This window comes from Temnothorax longispinosus, chromosome 5, assembly GCF_030848805.1.
Source record: "Temnothorax longispinosus isolate EJ_2023e chromosome 5, Tlon_JGU_v1, whole genome shotgun sequence".
Lineage (NCBI taxonomy): Eukaryota > Metazoa > Arthropoda > Insecta > Hymenoptera > Formicidae > Temnothorax > Temnothorax longispinosus.
Genome location: NC_092362.1, coordinates 12,200,610 through 12,216,369, shown reverse-complemented (window position 1 = coordinate 12,216,369; position 15,760 = coordinate 12,200,610). Strand labels below are relative to the sequence as shown.

Below are 15,760 nucleotides of genomic sequence, written 5' to 3'. Positions count from 1 at the left end.
TGAATATTAGATCAATGGGGGACGAGCCCCAGTAATTTCGTTCATTCTTAAATTCGTAAAATTCCATCTAAAGCGAGTTATAGAAGAATCTGTATTGACTTACAAGTAAATATCCACTCGATCAAATCAAATTGAAGCAATAGTTAACTTTAGATTGTTAACTCTGTTATCGTAAGATTCAGTTTACCACAATGTCCTGACTCCAGGTCATTTCTAAGGTGGTAATTCAATCTCGATAAAATCTGAGCCTTCGCTTTGGGACTTTCAAGTCTCTCGAGTTTTATAATGTCAACATACTCTTCAGATGGTAGACAGCTTTGATCATGATGGTTTAAAGAATACCTTTAACGTCACCTATCTTGGTATAAGTAGAATAAGGCTACTTCATCCATTAAGCAAGACACTCTTGGTTTAGTAGTATACTATAACGATATCATCCCTCCAAATGGCCTCTCGGCAGAGTTATCCATACTCATTCAGACAAGGATGGCTTCATTCGAATTGTATCTGTGCTTGGTCGAACCTCCGTTTTGAAACGACCTATGGTTGAGGTTTGTCCTCTTATTATCTTCACCAATGAGTTAAAGAGTTAGTTCGCTAACTGTAGTTAACGAAGGCGGGGGGAATGTTTAGAATCTAGCATTTATTCGAATTGAGAGTAAGGACGAGCAGAGCTACCTGGGGTAAAACAGAGCCATGAGCAGAGAGAAATCTATAGAAAGATTTATTTGTTATCGACCTCCCGTAAGCGCGCTATCTATCGAGCAGCGTTTCTGTTGTTGTCGCGCTGCGAGGCATCCGTCCAATTTAACGCATGCGTCGTGTTTCTTTCTATATTCGTGCGCAACGCTGACGCGCAGGCGTTCCCTGATTTTACCGCGCAAACAACGACGTTCTCGTCGTCACTTCTTTTTGGACGCTCAACGAGTGAGCATATATCATTTTGCTTAGATATTGCGTAGATACGCTACTTATATATTGGTAGACTCCTTAATATCCCGGCTTCTGAGGAAGCAGAGCTGTTATATACAGCTACATTGCTGATTTGAGAAGACGAAACCTTGTATCTGGACTTTCTGATTGCTGAAAAGGAAAACGAGGAAATTCCGATAGTAACCACGAGGGCGGCCATTAATCCCGAAATATATTCTTGGAAGGACGAGGATCCCTTGCGTCGTCTTTATACTTTATAAGTATATTTCTGATGAGAGAATTCCAGTTATTTTATTCTGGAACAAGCCTAATTTTGGCTAATTTCAAGGTAACCTTATCATTCTATTTGGTAAAACCGTTCTTGGGTTTACATTATATTCAGGCTTTACACAGCCTAATCCTCGGATATTGGTTACTGAGAATATCGTGAGATTTTCACGATTCCATTTTGTGGTGCACATAAATTAATACGATCGACAGGCCTTTTCTCGAGAGCTCAGTTCCTTCGTGAACTTTCCAGAAGACGAATAGTATAAGGCTATTCGTGCTTCTATCCGTATAACACATAGCGTGTTCGGCGCGTGACAACGGAATATTTGAGGCGTGAAACATCGCGTGATTTGAGCGTGATATACCGTGTTAAACTAGTACGACATTGCGTATCCTAAGCATAATACATTGCGTGTACTAAACGTAACTGAAGTCAATATAGATATTATTATCGAATGATACAAATAGTAAATACTGTCGAAATTCTCAGTTCGAGAAACTATATTCCTTTATTAACTGTAATTATTATTATTCTATTTCTTGCGTGTTTTTCTGTATATATTGCTAATAATTTGCGATATTAGTCTATATTCAACTTATACAAGTTTATTCAGGTCAATAATGATTGAAGTACCATACACTATTATAACATATCGAATTCTAAACATGATCATTCCTTTCAGAAATTATATTTTTATTCGACGTTCTATGCTGAAACATTACTTGAACTTAGTAGTTTGATTGGTAAAAGAAAGATTAAATATCTGATAAAAAGTAACAAAGAAAACCTTCAATCATAAATGACAACAATTCAATATAATCCTTTACTGCATTGTTCCTGTATGATTTACGTTCTTTGCATATGTTTATGACTGTTTATTATATTTTGCATTCCTTTGATTTCGTTTAAATTACTTTGACATTGTCTAATTGAGATAAACATTAATTGCTGCATTCCTGCACAACCAAATGTAATACTTTGATTTTGTTATAAAATGATATAAACATTGTACTTTTATTTTATGAATACTGGTAAGGTTTTTGGCAGTTTTCCTTACCCGTGCAACGAATGTTGGTATTCGATGAGATTCTGCCAAATAAAGTATAATTGATTCATTAAGCAATTAAGGCATCGTTCTTTCCTTCCCTTCGAATAAAAGGTTTGATACTCAGTTCCTATACAAGTACAGACTATTCCATTTCTTTCTGTGAATCATAGAACAATTGAGAGAAAAGGATTCGGGGCGTTGGAAGAAGCTATACAATTTCATTCACGTATTTCCAATATCAGATGTCGTAAAGAAGGGTGTAAAGGAATTGCCACGGAGATTAATATGACTAATTTCCACATTTTCATTGAACTTGACATAAGACCACGAATCCAAATGACTGTTGGAATGCAATGTACTCTAGGTGATTTTCCGATTGTTCTGCATTTGGAGAAAAAATATAGATAAGCACAGTCCACAGGCATCAATTAATTAAAAGAAGTGCAGTATTATAATTACTTTTTTATTTTTTAGATTAGCAGGTGTCATTGGTTATACTCCTAGTCATTTCGTTGCTTATTGCCGGCAAATTACAGGTCGTTGGTTATTATGCAACAATCTTAAAACTACGATAGAGTCATGTAATGATAAGACTGTGATTACCCCTCATGGGGTTATTTATATCTTATATACAATATATCTTATACAATCTTAAAACTACGATAGTCATGCAATGATAAGACTGTGATTACCCCTCATGGGGTTATTTATATCTTATAAACAATATATCTTATAATAAGTAACATATACGTCGAGTCGGGAGGCGAATAGAAATTAAGCAATGGAGAACAAAACTTGGTATACATAACAAAATAGTTTATACAGTAATACATTATCTACATATTTGATTTCGGATATCCCCAAGGATCTTTCTTTTGGTCTTAAGACGAGAGAAAATTCACAGATCTTTTTAAATATCTCGTGTAATCTTTCCTTTGAAAATACCTATAAAGACAATAAATGTATTAATATATATGCTTTTTATAAAACTTATGTGAGTTCTCTTATTAGTCTAAATTCAATAAGGAAAATTTACTTTGTTTCTGATCGTATATTTTTATTAAAGTTATTAAATATATTTTCAATATCCTTTAATTGCTCGAAAATTAGCCGTTTTTTATTATTTAGATTGTTATATTATTTTTATTTTAGAAAAAATATCTATAAAGTGTTAGCAACTTATTGAATTTCTCAATACATCATCTATATAGAAAATATATTAATATTGTTTACCAAGATCCTGTGCGTAGGGTCGTCCATTACCCATCGTGTGTAACAACGAAAATCCTTCCCAGATTTTCACGGTATTCCTTGGACAGATCGGTATCATCTCGGTTTGCGAGTGACGAGCAAAGTAGAATCCTCTGTCTCTCGGACCAATTCCATTTGCCACAGGTATTCCAGGAGCGCCACAGAAACCTACGAGAGAAATTGTTTCCCAACTTAATGCATGGTCCAAACAATTGATGTAAATATGTCGTAACAACGTATCGTTTCAATTTGAGAATGAAAATTATCGTGTTGACATGTAATGTGAAATACGTATGATTATACCTGGTTGTCCTTGTCGTCCGGTTGCTCCGGGAGGTCCTTGATATCCGGGAAGTCCATCTTTACCATCCGGTCCTTGCGGTCCAGAAATTTCCATCATACCAGTTTCACCCAGTCGTCACGGTAAACCGTCCTTGCCAGGCTCACCCATCATTCCCTGCAGTCCAGAGAAACCTGCGTGTTCATGCGGTATTATATTTCCATTCAATAATATGTGTGTGTGTGCGTGCGTGCGTGCGTGCGTGCGTGCGTGCGTGCGTGCGTGCGTGCGTGCGTGCGTGCGTACGTGCGTGCGTACAGCTTCGATTTTATTTGTATAAAATGAAATATATATATAACACCTGGTAATCCGGGCACTCCTGTATCACCGGGGAGTCCTCGTATCGGGAATGGATTTATGCCAGGGTCTCCTTTCGGTCCCTATCACGAGCAAAGTATATTTAAGGTAACTTCTATTCGCTTTATCCTTGTTCTTTAATTTTATGTTTCGATAATGTAAATCATTGTTTAATTTATTACCCTTTACTAATATAAAATAATGAAATTTACAAAAAATGTGTAAGGAGATTTCTAATATAAAAAATAAAAACGTAAGAAGAATCTAGTAAATAAATCAACGGATGTAATACTTAAATTGCCGATACCGTAATTGCCGAGAATTATAATTCGAGAATCTCACCTGTGGTCCTTCAGGACCAGGCAGCCCACGTAGACCAAATTCACCGATATCTCCCCTTTCTCCTTTCGGTCCTGGCAATCCGTCAAAGCCAGCCAGACCAGAGTCACCTTTCAGTCCCTTCGGTCCAATTCGACCATCAAATCTGGGCAATCCAGGTTCGCCGGGTTGTCCTTTCTTACTGCCCATAGATATTCCTGGTTCTCCGCGGTAACCTTTCGACCCAGGTGCTCCGGGAAAGCCTTGCAATCCTTCCAAACCTGGCATACCCGGTTGGTCGACGAATCCTCGCAGATTTGATCAAAACATGCAATAATAAAAATTAATTAATGTTAATTGTTTTATTTTATACTATTATCATTTAATTAACTTTAAAGAGAAATTGAGTAAGTATAATAACGGTTGTTACCTGGTTCTCCAACTATTCCTTTATGACCGCGAAAACTGTGGCCTATATCGCCAGATTCCTTTAAGTCCGTTCGGGTCATGTTCACCAGGAGCTCCCTTTTGTCCTGGACGTCCTGGAATACCAGGTCTACCATCGAGACCAGCATGACCAGGCTCACCAGGTTCAGCAAATTCACCAGGTAATCCTATGGCAAACAAATAAGATTTAATATTAATTGAGATAAAATGTCAAGTCTTCAGATATCTAGATTAAAACAGAAAGAAGATACTTTTAGATTTATCGTATATTCCGACTATTAATTCTAATAAAACTGTTGGAGTGTAAATTCGTGCACGTGAGCAAGATTTAGAACAGTTTATTACAAGTTGCAGCGGTACATATGTGATCACGAACCATCACGGGTGACCGCAGTCACGAGCGATCACGACTCACAATTACTATGTTTGCGCTCCGGAGTCCGCCACGTGAGTGAGAGCTCCGCGCTTTGTCTTCTCACGTTCGCGAGATCCTTCGATCAGCATGCGAACACGCATCGGCCGCGTGCCGCTTCAACGTACTTTCACATGTATACTTGTTAGAAATTATATATTTCTAACAAAAACTTTATGAAAGAGTAGTATGATAATTAATTTCTAACGCGTCAAATGTAAAGATTAAAGACTGATTAAGATTAAATATTAAAGAAAAATAAGGAACTATTACTACGTTTACGCGAGCGTTACTTCTGTAGTAACTTACGATAATTCCTTCGTGTAAATGGGATTTTGTAGTTACTTACGATAATTTACTCCGCGTAAACGAGTGAATTATCGTAAGTTACTGCAGAAGTAACGCTCGCGTAAACGTAGTATGTGACCATTAAGTGAATATACGTATATATTTTATGAAAATGACACGAATTGCATATGAATACTAACCTCTTCACGATAAAACATTTTAAACTGAATTAATTATTGCAGTTTATATATAATCATAAAAATTACATATAAATATATATGTCTGAGATACACATTGTGTATCTCATTAAATGAATATACGTAGGTATATATAAAGAAAATAACATCTACAGATTTTCTTTTTGGAGTATGTTGTCATGTTGTAATTTTCACACTACTGCCGATAATGGTCTGTTCTTTTTCGCTACACTTCTGAACTAGTGCAATAAGTTCACTTGCTGTACTAGTGCAGAAGTGCAGCGAAAAAAGAACATTAATACAAAGATTTATTTAAATTACAAGAAAACTGACTTTTCCCAAATAAAATTTTCAATCAAGATGTCATCCCCAAATGATTTTCAATCGATTCCATTTATAATAAACATTAAACATAGTTGCTATCTGCTAACTTGACGCTCGATTAATTTTGTTAATAACAAAAAAACTATTCTTTTTCAAATGTTTAAACAATTTTCCCAAACTTCCCCAAATGATTCCCAAATTATATGAACAATAATAATCCAAAAATATTCAATTTGTCTGCTAACTCTTCGGCGGTAATTCTGGGGGAGGCACAAATTCGATGAATGGAAGGAAACGAAAACGGAATACGGAACACAAGCGTACCAAGAAGACCCTCTACATTGCGTCGTATAACATTCGCACAATGAGACTCGAAGAACATCTGATCAACCTCGAAAATGAATTAGAAAACATCAAGTGGGACGTCCTCGGAATAAGCGAGACCAGGCTGAGTGGGGAAGCAGTCACAATCATGAAATCTTCTTACATATGCTTTTTCAAAAGAACTCTGACATAGATTCACACATCGGAGGTGTGGCCCTGCTAATTTCTAACAAATTGAAACACCTTGTAACCAAAACCAAAGCTATATTGGACAGGGTAATTTATGTAGTGCTAAGACTTAACAACAAGTGCAGCATACAAATAATACAGGCCTACGCACCAACTTCAGCTTCGACAGAGGAAGACATTGAGCAGTTCTATGAAGACCTGACAGCAGCAAAAAGTGCGGAAAAAACCAAGTTTACCATTATAACTGGTGACTTTAATGCTAAAATTGGAGCGATGACACAGGCGGACCCACCGTACATTGGTGCCTTTGGTCTGGGCACGAGAAACTCAAGGGGACAAGTGATGATGGACTTCCTGAGCAAAGAGAAAATATACTGCTTAAACACCTTCTTTAAAAAGCATCCCAGAAGGAAGTGGACATGGAGAAGTCCGGACAGCACTATCAAAAACGAAATAGACTATGTGCTAGCCACTGACAAGCGCATTTGTGCAGATGTGTCAACCCTAAATCGTTTCGACACGGGCAGCGACCACAAGTTAGTGAGAGCAAAAGTCCTAGTGGATACACGGCTCGAGAGGAAACGTCTCATGGATAAAAAGGTCAGGCCAACATTAGCAGAGCTGAGAGGGAAGGAAGAAGAATATAAGACTACGCTCGAACAGAAACTAAAATCAACCGAAAAGCTACAAGAACTAGAACTAAATGCGCTGTCAACACAAATCACAAACAGCATCCGAAGTGCCGTGAGAAAAGTGTGCTCACTTCAGAAGCGTGGGAACTCAAAACTTAGTCCAGACGAGTGAGTCCCGATTGCGCACATTACAAATCGGACACAGCAATATTTCCCGATCGGACACGGTGTCGATTGCACACGGTGCCGATCGGACACGGTGTCGATTGCACACGGTGCCGATCGGACACGGTGTCGATTGCACACGGTGCCGATCGGACACGGTGTCGATTGCACACGGTGCCGATTGGACACGATGTCGATTGCACACGGTGCCGATCGGACACGGTGTCGATTGCACACGGTGCCGATCGGACACGGTGTCGATTGCACACGGTGCCGATCGGACACGGTGTCGATTGCACACGGTGCCGATCGGACACGGTGTCGATTGCACACGGTGTCGATCGGACACGGTGTCGATTGCACACGGTGCCGATTGCACACGGTGCCGATTGCACACGGTGCCGATCGGACACGGTGTCGATTGCACACGGTGCCGATCGGACACGGTGCCCTAGGGGTGTAGGCGGGGGGGCTCCGCCCCCCCTGCACCCCCCCTGTGCACCTGGTGGAGTGGGTTGGGTTGATGCGTAGAGCGGGGGGGGCTTCGCCCCCGCCCCGCACCCCCCCCCCCCATGGACACGCCTTTGGCGTGCCCGGTAGGCAATGTATTAAGTACATGCGTGGGCGGGGGGGGCGAAGCCCCCCCCTGCATCCCCCCCCATTGTGTAAGTAAACCCTGTGTGCAATCGACATCGTGTGCAATCGGCACGGTGTGCAATCGGCACCGTGTCCGATCGGCACCGTGTGCAATCGGCACCGTGTGCAATCGGCACCGTGTGCAATCGGCACCGTGTGCAATCGACACCGTGTCCGATCGACACCGTGTGCAATCGACACCGTGTCCGATCGGCACCGTGTGCAATCGACACCGTGTCCGATCGGCACCGTGTGCAATCGACACCGTGTCCGATCGGCACCGTGTGCAATCGACACCGTGTCCGATCGGCACCGTGTGCAATCGACACCGTGTCCGATCGGCACCGTGTGCAATCGACACCGTGTCCGATCGGGAAATATTGTCGTGTCCGATTTGTAATGTGCGCAATCGGGACAATCCCGTCCAGACACTGAAAGGCAAATCAGAGAAAGAAGAAGAACGAGCAGGGATTCACCGGGATATAAAGACCTAAACAAGGCCGTAAGAAAAGCGATTAAAAAAGACAAAAGAGCGTACAACACGCGAGCAATCAAAGAAGCCATTAAAAACAATGTGAACATGAGAGTTCTGCGCTCCAAAATGTCAAAAGGGAAGGTAGTAATCCACAAGAACAATCTAGGAGAGGTAGTAACAGAGAGGGACGGAATCGCAGCGATCATTGAAGACTTCTACCGAAAACTTTACAGCCAATCAGCTCTAAATCCGAACCAGCAAGGACGACCGAGACAGACAATTCTGAACGTAGGATCCGAAGATTTACCAGACATTAACAAGTCAGAACTGGAAGCAGCATTGAAACAACTAAAAAACAACAGAGCACCAGGGGAAGACCGGATAACAGTCGAGATGCTCAAGGTTGGAGGGGAAGAATTAGAAAAAGCACTCCTGGTACTACTGAACAGATGTCTGGAAGAAGGCAAAATCCCTGACTCGTGGCAGAACGCAAAGGTCATCCTGCTCTTTAAGAAGGGCGACTGCACGAATATGGAAAATTACAGACCCATTAGTCTACTCTCAATCCTTTATAAGCTATTATCCAAAATAATAACGAATCGTTTAAGCCAGAAGCTCGATTTCTACCAACCCATAGAACAGGCAGGATTCAGAAGGGGGTACAGCACGAATGACCATATACAAACAGTACGCACACTTATAGAAAAATGCACCGAGTACAATATCCCACTGCATATGGCCTTCATAGACTACCATAAGGCCTTCGACTCAGTTGAGACATGGGCAGTGCTCGAAGCATTGGATAAAGCACGAGTTGACTCTAGATATTCTAACTTGATCAAATTCATATACGAGCATGCCACCCTGCACGTTAAAATGGAAGAGGATTGGACTACAGGTAGAATCCTTATCAAGAGGGGTGTGAGACAGGGCGATACGATTTCACCAAAACTTTTCACCTTGGCGCTGGAAGATGTATTTGGGAGGCTAACATGGTATCAAAAAGGTATCAATATTGATGGGAAACGTTTAAACCATCTCCGTTTCGCGGATGACATTATCATATTCAGCAGCGATGCAAACGAACTCGCAACAATGATACAAGAACTCAGGGAAGCTTCTTAAACAGTTGGCCTGAGAATAAACCTCCAAAAGACGAAAATCATGAACTCCACCAATATACTAGTTAGCATCGATAACCACACTCTCGAGATGGTAGAAGAATACGTGTACCTAGGGCACAGGATCAAGCTAGGAAAAAATAACCAGACAGCTGAGATCACTAGAAGAATCGGCTTGGCGTGGACAGCGTTCGGCAGACTAAGCTACATCGTCCGAGAACCAAAAATCCCAATCAACCTCAAACGGAAAATGTATGATACGTGCATATTACCAGTTGCGACATATGGACTCGAAACAATCACTCTCACAGCGAACAGCGCAAACCGACTAAGAATCTGTCAGAGGGCAATGGAGCGAGCAATGCTGAAAATCAGCCTGAGGGATAAAATCCGAAACGAAGAGATAAGGAAAAGAACAGGAGTTGCCGACGTGGTTGAACGAGCAAGTAGACAAAAGTGGCAATGGGCGGGACATGTTGCGAGAAGCAACACCAAATGGACCAAGGTCCTGATGCAATGGAGACCAAGAGATTCCAAAAGAAGCATTGGCCGACCACAAACAAGATGGCGAGATGACATCCAACGCCACGCAGGAAAGAGGTGGATGCAGACAGCACAGGAGAAAAAGACATGGAAGGAAATGGAAGAGGCCTATGTCCAGGAGTGGATGAAAACAGGCTAGAGAAGAAGTGCACCGTTATCCCTAAATACCCACGATTTGAAATATCAGACCAAATATCACATGTGAGAGTTAGTGCAGTAGCTTGAGAAACCTCGCGTTTGAACATGCCATGCAGGTGTTCGTACTTATCGTCCATGAAGCGAGTGATAGTGCGTTTTGATGGGACCTTGTACCGCGGAGCTGTTGTCTTCATGAGAGTGCGGAACCCTTCGTTTTCGACGTTAGAGAGAGGGCAGCTGTCATATAGTATGGCGTTATGATTTTTTCGGACGACGTTCCTCCATCTAACAATCAAGAATATAAAAAATCAAACAGGCACAGTAACAACAGGCTCACAGTAAAGCAATAAGCTCAGGTAAAGAACAGGACTGGGAATTTTTCAAGAATGAAAAAATGCAGTAGTTAAACTTATCAGGGCAAAAAAGAAAGAATATTATGAGAATATGATAGATAATAATAGGAGTGATCCTACAAAAATGTGGAAAACTTTGAAAGAATTAATTAAAGGTGAGCAAAGGGGTTCAGAGAATCGATAGTGTAGATTTTGAAATATTAGAAGACATAGAAGAATGCAATATAGCTGATAAATTTAATATATATTATGTAAAAAGTATTAGCAACATTGTGCAATCTATTAGTAATAAGGGGATAGAAGGCACAGGTAGGAGACCTATTTATGCAATTGAGAATAAGGGAATTATGGAAAATTTTGAGCCAATTAGTGCAAGTGATCTGGAACAAATTGTTAGGGAACTACCACGAAAGAACGGAACAGAGGAAGGGATAAATAGTGATATACTGAAAATTGTGCTACCTGTGATAAAAGATGAGTTTGTGGGTGTTTCTACGTAAATAGCGCTTTTTCAAATTGCAAATCTCTCAATTTCAAACATACCTAAAAAAAATTTTTTTTCCTGTTTTTGAGTGAATATAGAAGCAGAAACATACCCTGAAAGCCAGCGTACTACAACATCAAAAACCTGAAAGTAATGGCTTATTCATCAGTGATCTGGTAAAGTGCGGTAATGAGTCGACTTTGCATGTCTAGTAAAATATTGAATTACCTCAACAATGAGTGATTTTGAGAGGAAATGTCAAAAAAATTCTTAAAATTACTTATTCCCGAGATAAATTCACAATTAGCAAAAAAATTCAATTTGATAAATGCCGGTTTACCATTTTTGACACATTTTCTAGAGCGACTCCACATCGTGGAGTCGCTTTTTTAACCATCTGTAAATATAAAAATTATTTTATTTCAACGTTTTTTACCGTGTTTGATTTTATTTCAACGTCAAACCCATGAATGGCCAGGTGAATGACATGCCAGTAGACTGACATTTCATGGTTGAATTAATCTCACTTTCTCCTGAATTGACGTAAACCAATTTCATGGTTGAATTAATCTCACTTTCTCCTGAATTGACGTAAACCAATTTCCATTAAAAATCAAGTTTAGCCTACCGAATATCATCAGAATTTTACCACTAAAAGGAAAAATTTACTGCGATATAATAAAAAAAGATGTGCCAGGCAAATGACGCGTAATTTTATGACATACCTTTTCTCAAGTGAAATACACGATTACGATTGTATCACGCTCAAAACAACCAACCACCAACAATGTAAACAACACACCTGATGTCCAATTCTTGAAATCTCCACACCAGACTCCCATTGAATCGATGCAACATAGCGGAACCGCGGTAAAATTCAAAATGTGCAATTTTACTCCATATGTCCGGACCAAGTTTGAAGCCGGTTTTTTCGGTTCCAAAGGGAGATTTATGTTTAATAATGATGTTAAAATCTTAGTTCTATATTATGATTGATAGTCCAGTCATTTGGTCGTAAAAGAAGAGGTTACCTGGAAAGTTTTCCGGGAGTTTTGAAAATTGGTAATTTTATATATTTCGATGTGCTCTTTCCGAATTTCAACTTTGCCACCTCGTATCTTTGCCGCTCGTGCCGCCATATTGGAAAAATGACGCCTAAAAGCAGTTTTTTGACAATATCTCCTTTCCGACTCATTCCACGATAAAAACATTTATATACAAAATAAAACTAGAGAAAATTTCCTACAATTTATGTAATAACCTTTTTTTTCGTAAAATTAATAGTTTTGGCATACGAGCGCCGCAAAGTGTAGTTCAACACGCGTTTTGGCCTAAAAACTCATTTCCACACCACCTTGAGGTAGAGTAAGCGGCGCGTTTTTTTTACCGTGGTATCCCCAGTAGGCCTAGTCCACATGCAATTCACTATTCTAAAATTTAGCGCATTTTTCTTCGCTTCGCTGTTCTTGATGGACCAGGTGTTGCGAGTTCATCGTCATTAGTACTGATCGAAACGTCACAGACCGAAATTTCTTCCACATCATCCGCGATGGGATTATCATTTTCATCGCAATCCTCTTCGTTCTCGATTTTATCATACGTTTGCTCGAAAATAGTCTCCGTTTCTTCTTCTTCGTCGCTATCTTGTGATGGAACTTGTGAGTTATCACAGGTACCACTACAATTCGTGCATATAACGGAGCACTAAATAAATAAATAAAAAAGATGTCAAAAAAGATGTCAAAAAGCCTGTGAATGCAGAAAGGCTGGGTTAAAGTGCTCAGTTATATGCACGAATTGTAGTGGTACCTGTGATAATTAACTCGCAAGTTCCATCACAAGATAGCGACGAAGAGGAAGGAACGGAGACTATTTTCGAGCAAACGTATGATGAAATCGAGAACAAAGAGGATTGCGATGAAACTGATAATCCCATCGCGGATGATGTGGAAGAAATTTCGGTCTGTGACGTTTCGATCAGTACTAATGACGATGAACTCGCAACACCTGGTCCATCAAGAACAGCGAAGCGAAGAAGAATGCGCTAAATTTTAGAATAGTGAATTGCATGTGGACTAGGCCTACTGGGGATACCACGGTAAAAAAAACGCGCCGCTTACTCTACCTCAAGGTGGTGTGGAAATGAGTTTTTAGGCCAAAACGCGTGTTGAACTACACTTTGCGGCGCTCGTATGCCAAAACTATTAATTTTACGAAAAAAAAGGTTATTACATAAATTGTAGGAAATTTTCTCTAGTTTTATTTTGTATATAAATGTTTTTATCGTGGAATGAGTCGGAAAGGAGATATTGTCAAAAAACTGCTTTTAGGCGTCATTTTTCCAATATGGCGGCACGAGCGGCAAAGATACGAGGTGGCAAAGTTGAAATTCGGAAAGAGCACATCGAAATATATAAAATTACCAATTTTTAAAACTCCCGGAAAATTTTCCAGGTAAAACTACCAAATGACTGGACTATGAATAAACATGGGAAATTTTTAATTGAGTTTGCAATTGGAGGGAGTAAGTGTAACTGGAATAGAAAATTTTCGACAATGGACAGGCCAGGTAACTGACATTTTTAGGAGTTTCTGCATGTTTCCATTGGATAAGCCACTCCCCAATTAGCAGATTATTGTGCGATACTTCAAATACGATGCAGTAGTGAACTTTCACAACGCTTGCTTACCCTCCTCTCAATCATGAACATATAACAAGCTTGGACAGTAAAAAACGCTATTTACGTAGAAACACCCTTGTAGGGGTAATAAATAATTCGCTTAGGACAGGTAAATTTCCAGAAAAATGGAAAACATCAGCCAAAGTTAAACAAACCAAAAAAAGCGAGCGAGTATAGACCGATTAATATATTACCGATATATGAAAAAGTATTAGAGTTAGTTGTAAAAAGACAGTTGGAAAAATTTCTAGAAGACAATGAAATAATAACCGAATACCAATCGGGATTTAGGAAACAGTAGTGGTGTGAGACAGCAATTCAAAGTTTTATTGAAGAATGGAAGTTGATAATTGAGGAGAAAAAAATGGTGGGGGTGTTATTCTTGGATCTCAGGAGAGCGTTTGAGACAATAGATAGGGTAAGATTAGTGAAAAAATTATATCAGTATGGAATAAGAGGAGTGGTACTAGAATGGATAATATCGTATTTAAGTAATAGAAAGCAGCAAGTTAGATTCAATGATATATGTTCTAAAATAATTGAGACAGTATATGGCGTGCCACAGGGATCAGTATTAGGACCTCTATTGTTTATTTTGTATATAAATGACATAGTTAAAGTCTATCCGGAAGGAAGTATATTTAGATTATTTGCAGATGACACGACCGCAAATGTAACAGGAGAAAGTTGTGAGGAATTAGAAATAAAACTAAATATGGTGCTTGGTATACTTAAAGAATGTGAATATGTTAAAAATGAATGCAGATAAGACCAAATATATGATAGTTAGAAGTATAAGAAAAGAAATAAAAACAGACATAATAGTAAAAAGTTTGGATGGAACTATAATTGAGCGTGTCGAGATAACGAAACATCTGGGTATAATGATCGATAGTAAATTCCGTTGGGAGAATCACTGTGATTATATGTTAAAGAAAATAGGAAAAAAAGTGAGTTTTCTGAATAGAATAGGAAATGATATATCGGCGTACACTCGATGTACTGTGTATAAGTCTATCATAGCGCCTCACTTTGAATATTGCGCAACGATGTTAGTGGGCATGGGTGAAACGCAACTGAATCGACTGCAAGTGGCACAAAACCGTGCCATGAGAGTCATACTGCAATGCTCGCGATATACAAAGGTAGATTGATGCTGCAAACTCTTAAGTTTATGAATGTAAGACAGAGGTTAATGTACAATGTATGTATTTTTATTTTTAAGATAGTAAGAGGCATAATGCCAAAACACTGAAGTAATAGGATAGAAATAGTAGGAGATGTGAGTGGACGGCGAACGAGGCAGGCTAAGAATATTAGAATTCAATATCGCAGGACGAGAAGCGCACAGAAAAGTCTATTTTATGAAGGTTTGAATATGTATAATGTCCTACTGATAGAAATTAAGCAATGCGAAAGAATTGTACCATTTAAACGTAGGTTAAGAGAGTATATTGTACTTTATGTAGAGGAATTAATTTAAGGATATTTTATGTAAAAAATAGCCGAGAAGGCTAATAAAGCTCAATCTCTCTCTCTCTCTCTCTCTCTCTCTCTCTCTCTCTCTCTCTCTCTCTCTCTCTCTCTCTCTCTCTCTCTCCTCTCTCTCTCTCTCTCTCTCTCTCTCTCTCTCCCTCTCTCTCTCTCTCTCTCTTCTCTCTCTCTCTCTCTCTCTCTCTCTCCTCTCTCTCCTCTCCCTCTCCTCCTCTCTCCCTCTCCCTCCCTCTCCCTCTCCCTCTCCCTCTCCCTCTCCCTCTCCTCTCTCTCCTCTCTCTCTCCCTCTCCCTCTCCCTCTCCCTCTCCCTCTCCCTCTTCCTCTCTCTCTCCCTCTCTCAATTTTCTAATATTATCTCATCCATGGTGCCCGATGTACCACTTTTTAGTTTTTCCCAG

General features: G+C 39.7%; 2 protein-coding genes across 6 annotated transcripts; one reads left to right on the top strand and one right to left on the bottom strand.

The window, feature by feature from the left end:
* Positions 1 to 3,053: 3,053 nt before the first annotated feature.
* On the bottom strand, positions 3,054 to 10,855 carry LOC139813025 (uncharacterized). Of its 5 annotated transcripts, none has more exons than XM_071778272.1 (6): positions 10,476 to 10,855; positions 4,483 to 5,072; positions 4,145 to 4,223; positions 3,807 to 3,977; positions 3,486 to 3,671; positions 3,054 to 3,197 (listed from the first exon to the last, which is right to left on the bottom strand). In XM_071778272.1, exons 2-4 carry the CDS (start codon positions 4,744 to 4,746, stop codon positions 3,922 to 3,924), a joined length of 399 nt encoding a protein of 132 aa, XP_071634373.1. In that variant the 5' UTR covers positions 4,747 to 5,072; positions 10,476 to 10,855; the 3' UTR covers positions 3,054 to 3,197; positions 3,486 to 3,671; positions 3,807 to 3,921. The 5 variants fall into 5 exon arrangements, with proteins under 5 accessions (XP_071634373.1, XP_071634371.1, XP_071634372.1 ...); XM_071778270.1 differs by lacking the exon at positions 10,476 to 10,855 and adding an exon at positions 5,321 to 6,104; XM_071778271.1 differs by lacking the exon at positions 10,476 to 10,855 and adding an exon at positions 5,806 to 6,104 and having other exon boundaries at positions 4,483 to 5,444.
* On the top strand, positions 6,616 to 7,443 carry LOC139813474 (craniofacial development protein 2-like). Its single transcript, XM_071778983.1, has one exon. The coding sequence runs from the start codon at positions 6,616 to 6,618 to the stop codon at positions 7,441 to 7,443; it is 828 nt and encodes a 275-aa protein (XP_071635084.1).
* Positions 10,856 to 15,760: the final 4,905 nt, after the last annotated feature.

What these genes read in the sequence shown, in the direction of transcription:
- LOC139813025 (XM_071778272.1), bottom strand. Translation starts at nt 4,746, where the DNA reads ATGCCAGGTTTGGAAGGATTGCAAGGCTTTCCCGGAGCACCTGGGTCG. An exon ending in CTGGTCCTGAAGGACCACAG is followed by an intron (nt 4,224 to 4,482) that starts GTGAGATTCTCG and finishes TGCTCGTGATAG; the next exon opens with GGACCGAAAGGAGACCCTGG. An exon ending in AGGAGTGCCCGGATTACCAG is followed by an intron (nt 3,978 to 4,144) that starts GTGTTATATATA and finishes ATGAACACGCAG; the next exon opens with GTTTCTCTGGACTGCAGGGA.
- LOC139813474 (XM_071778983.1), top strand. Translation starts at nt 6,616, where the DNA reads ATGCTTTTTCAAAAGAACTCTGACATAGATTCACACATCGGAGGTGTG.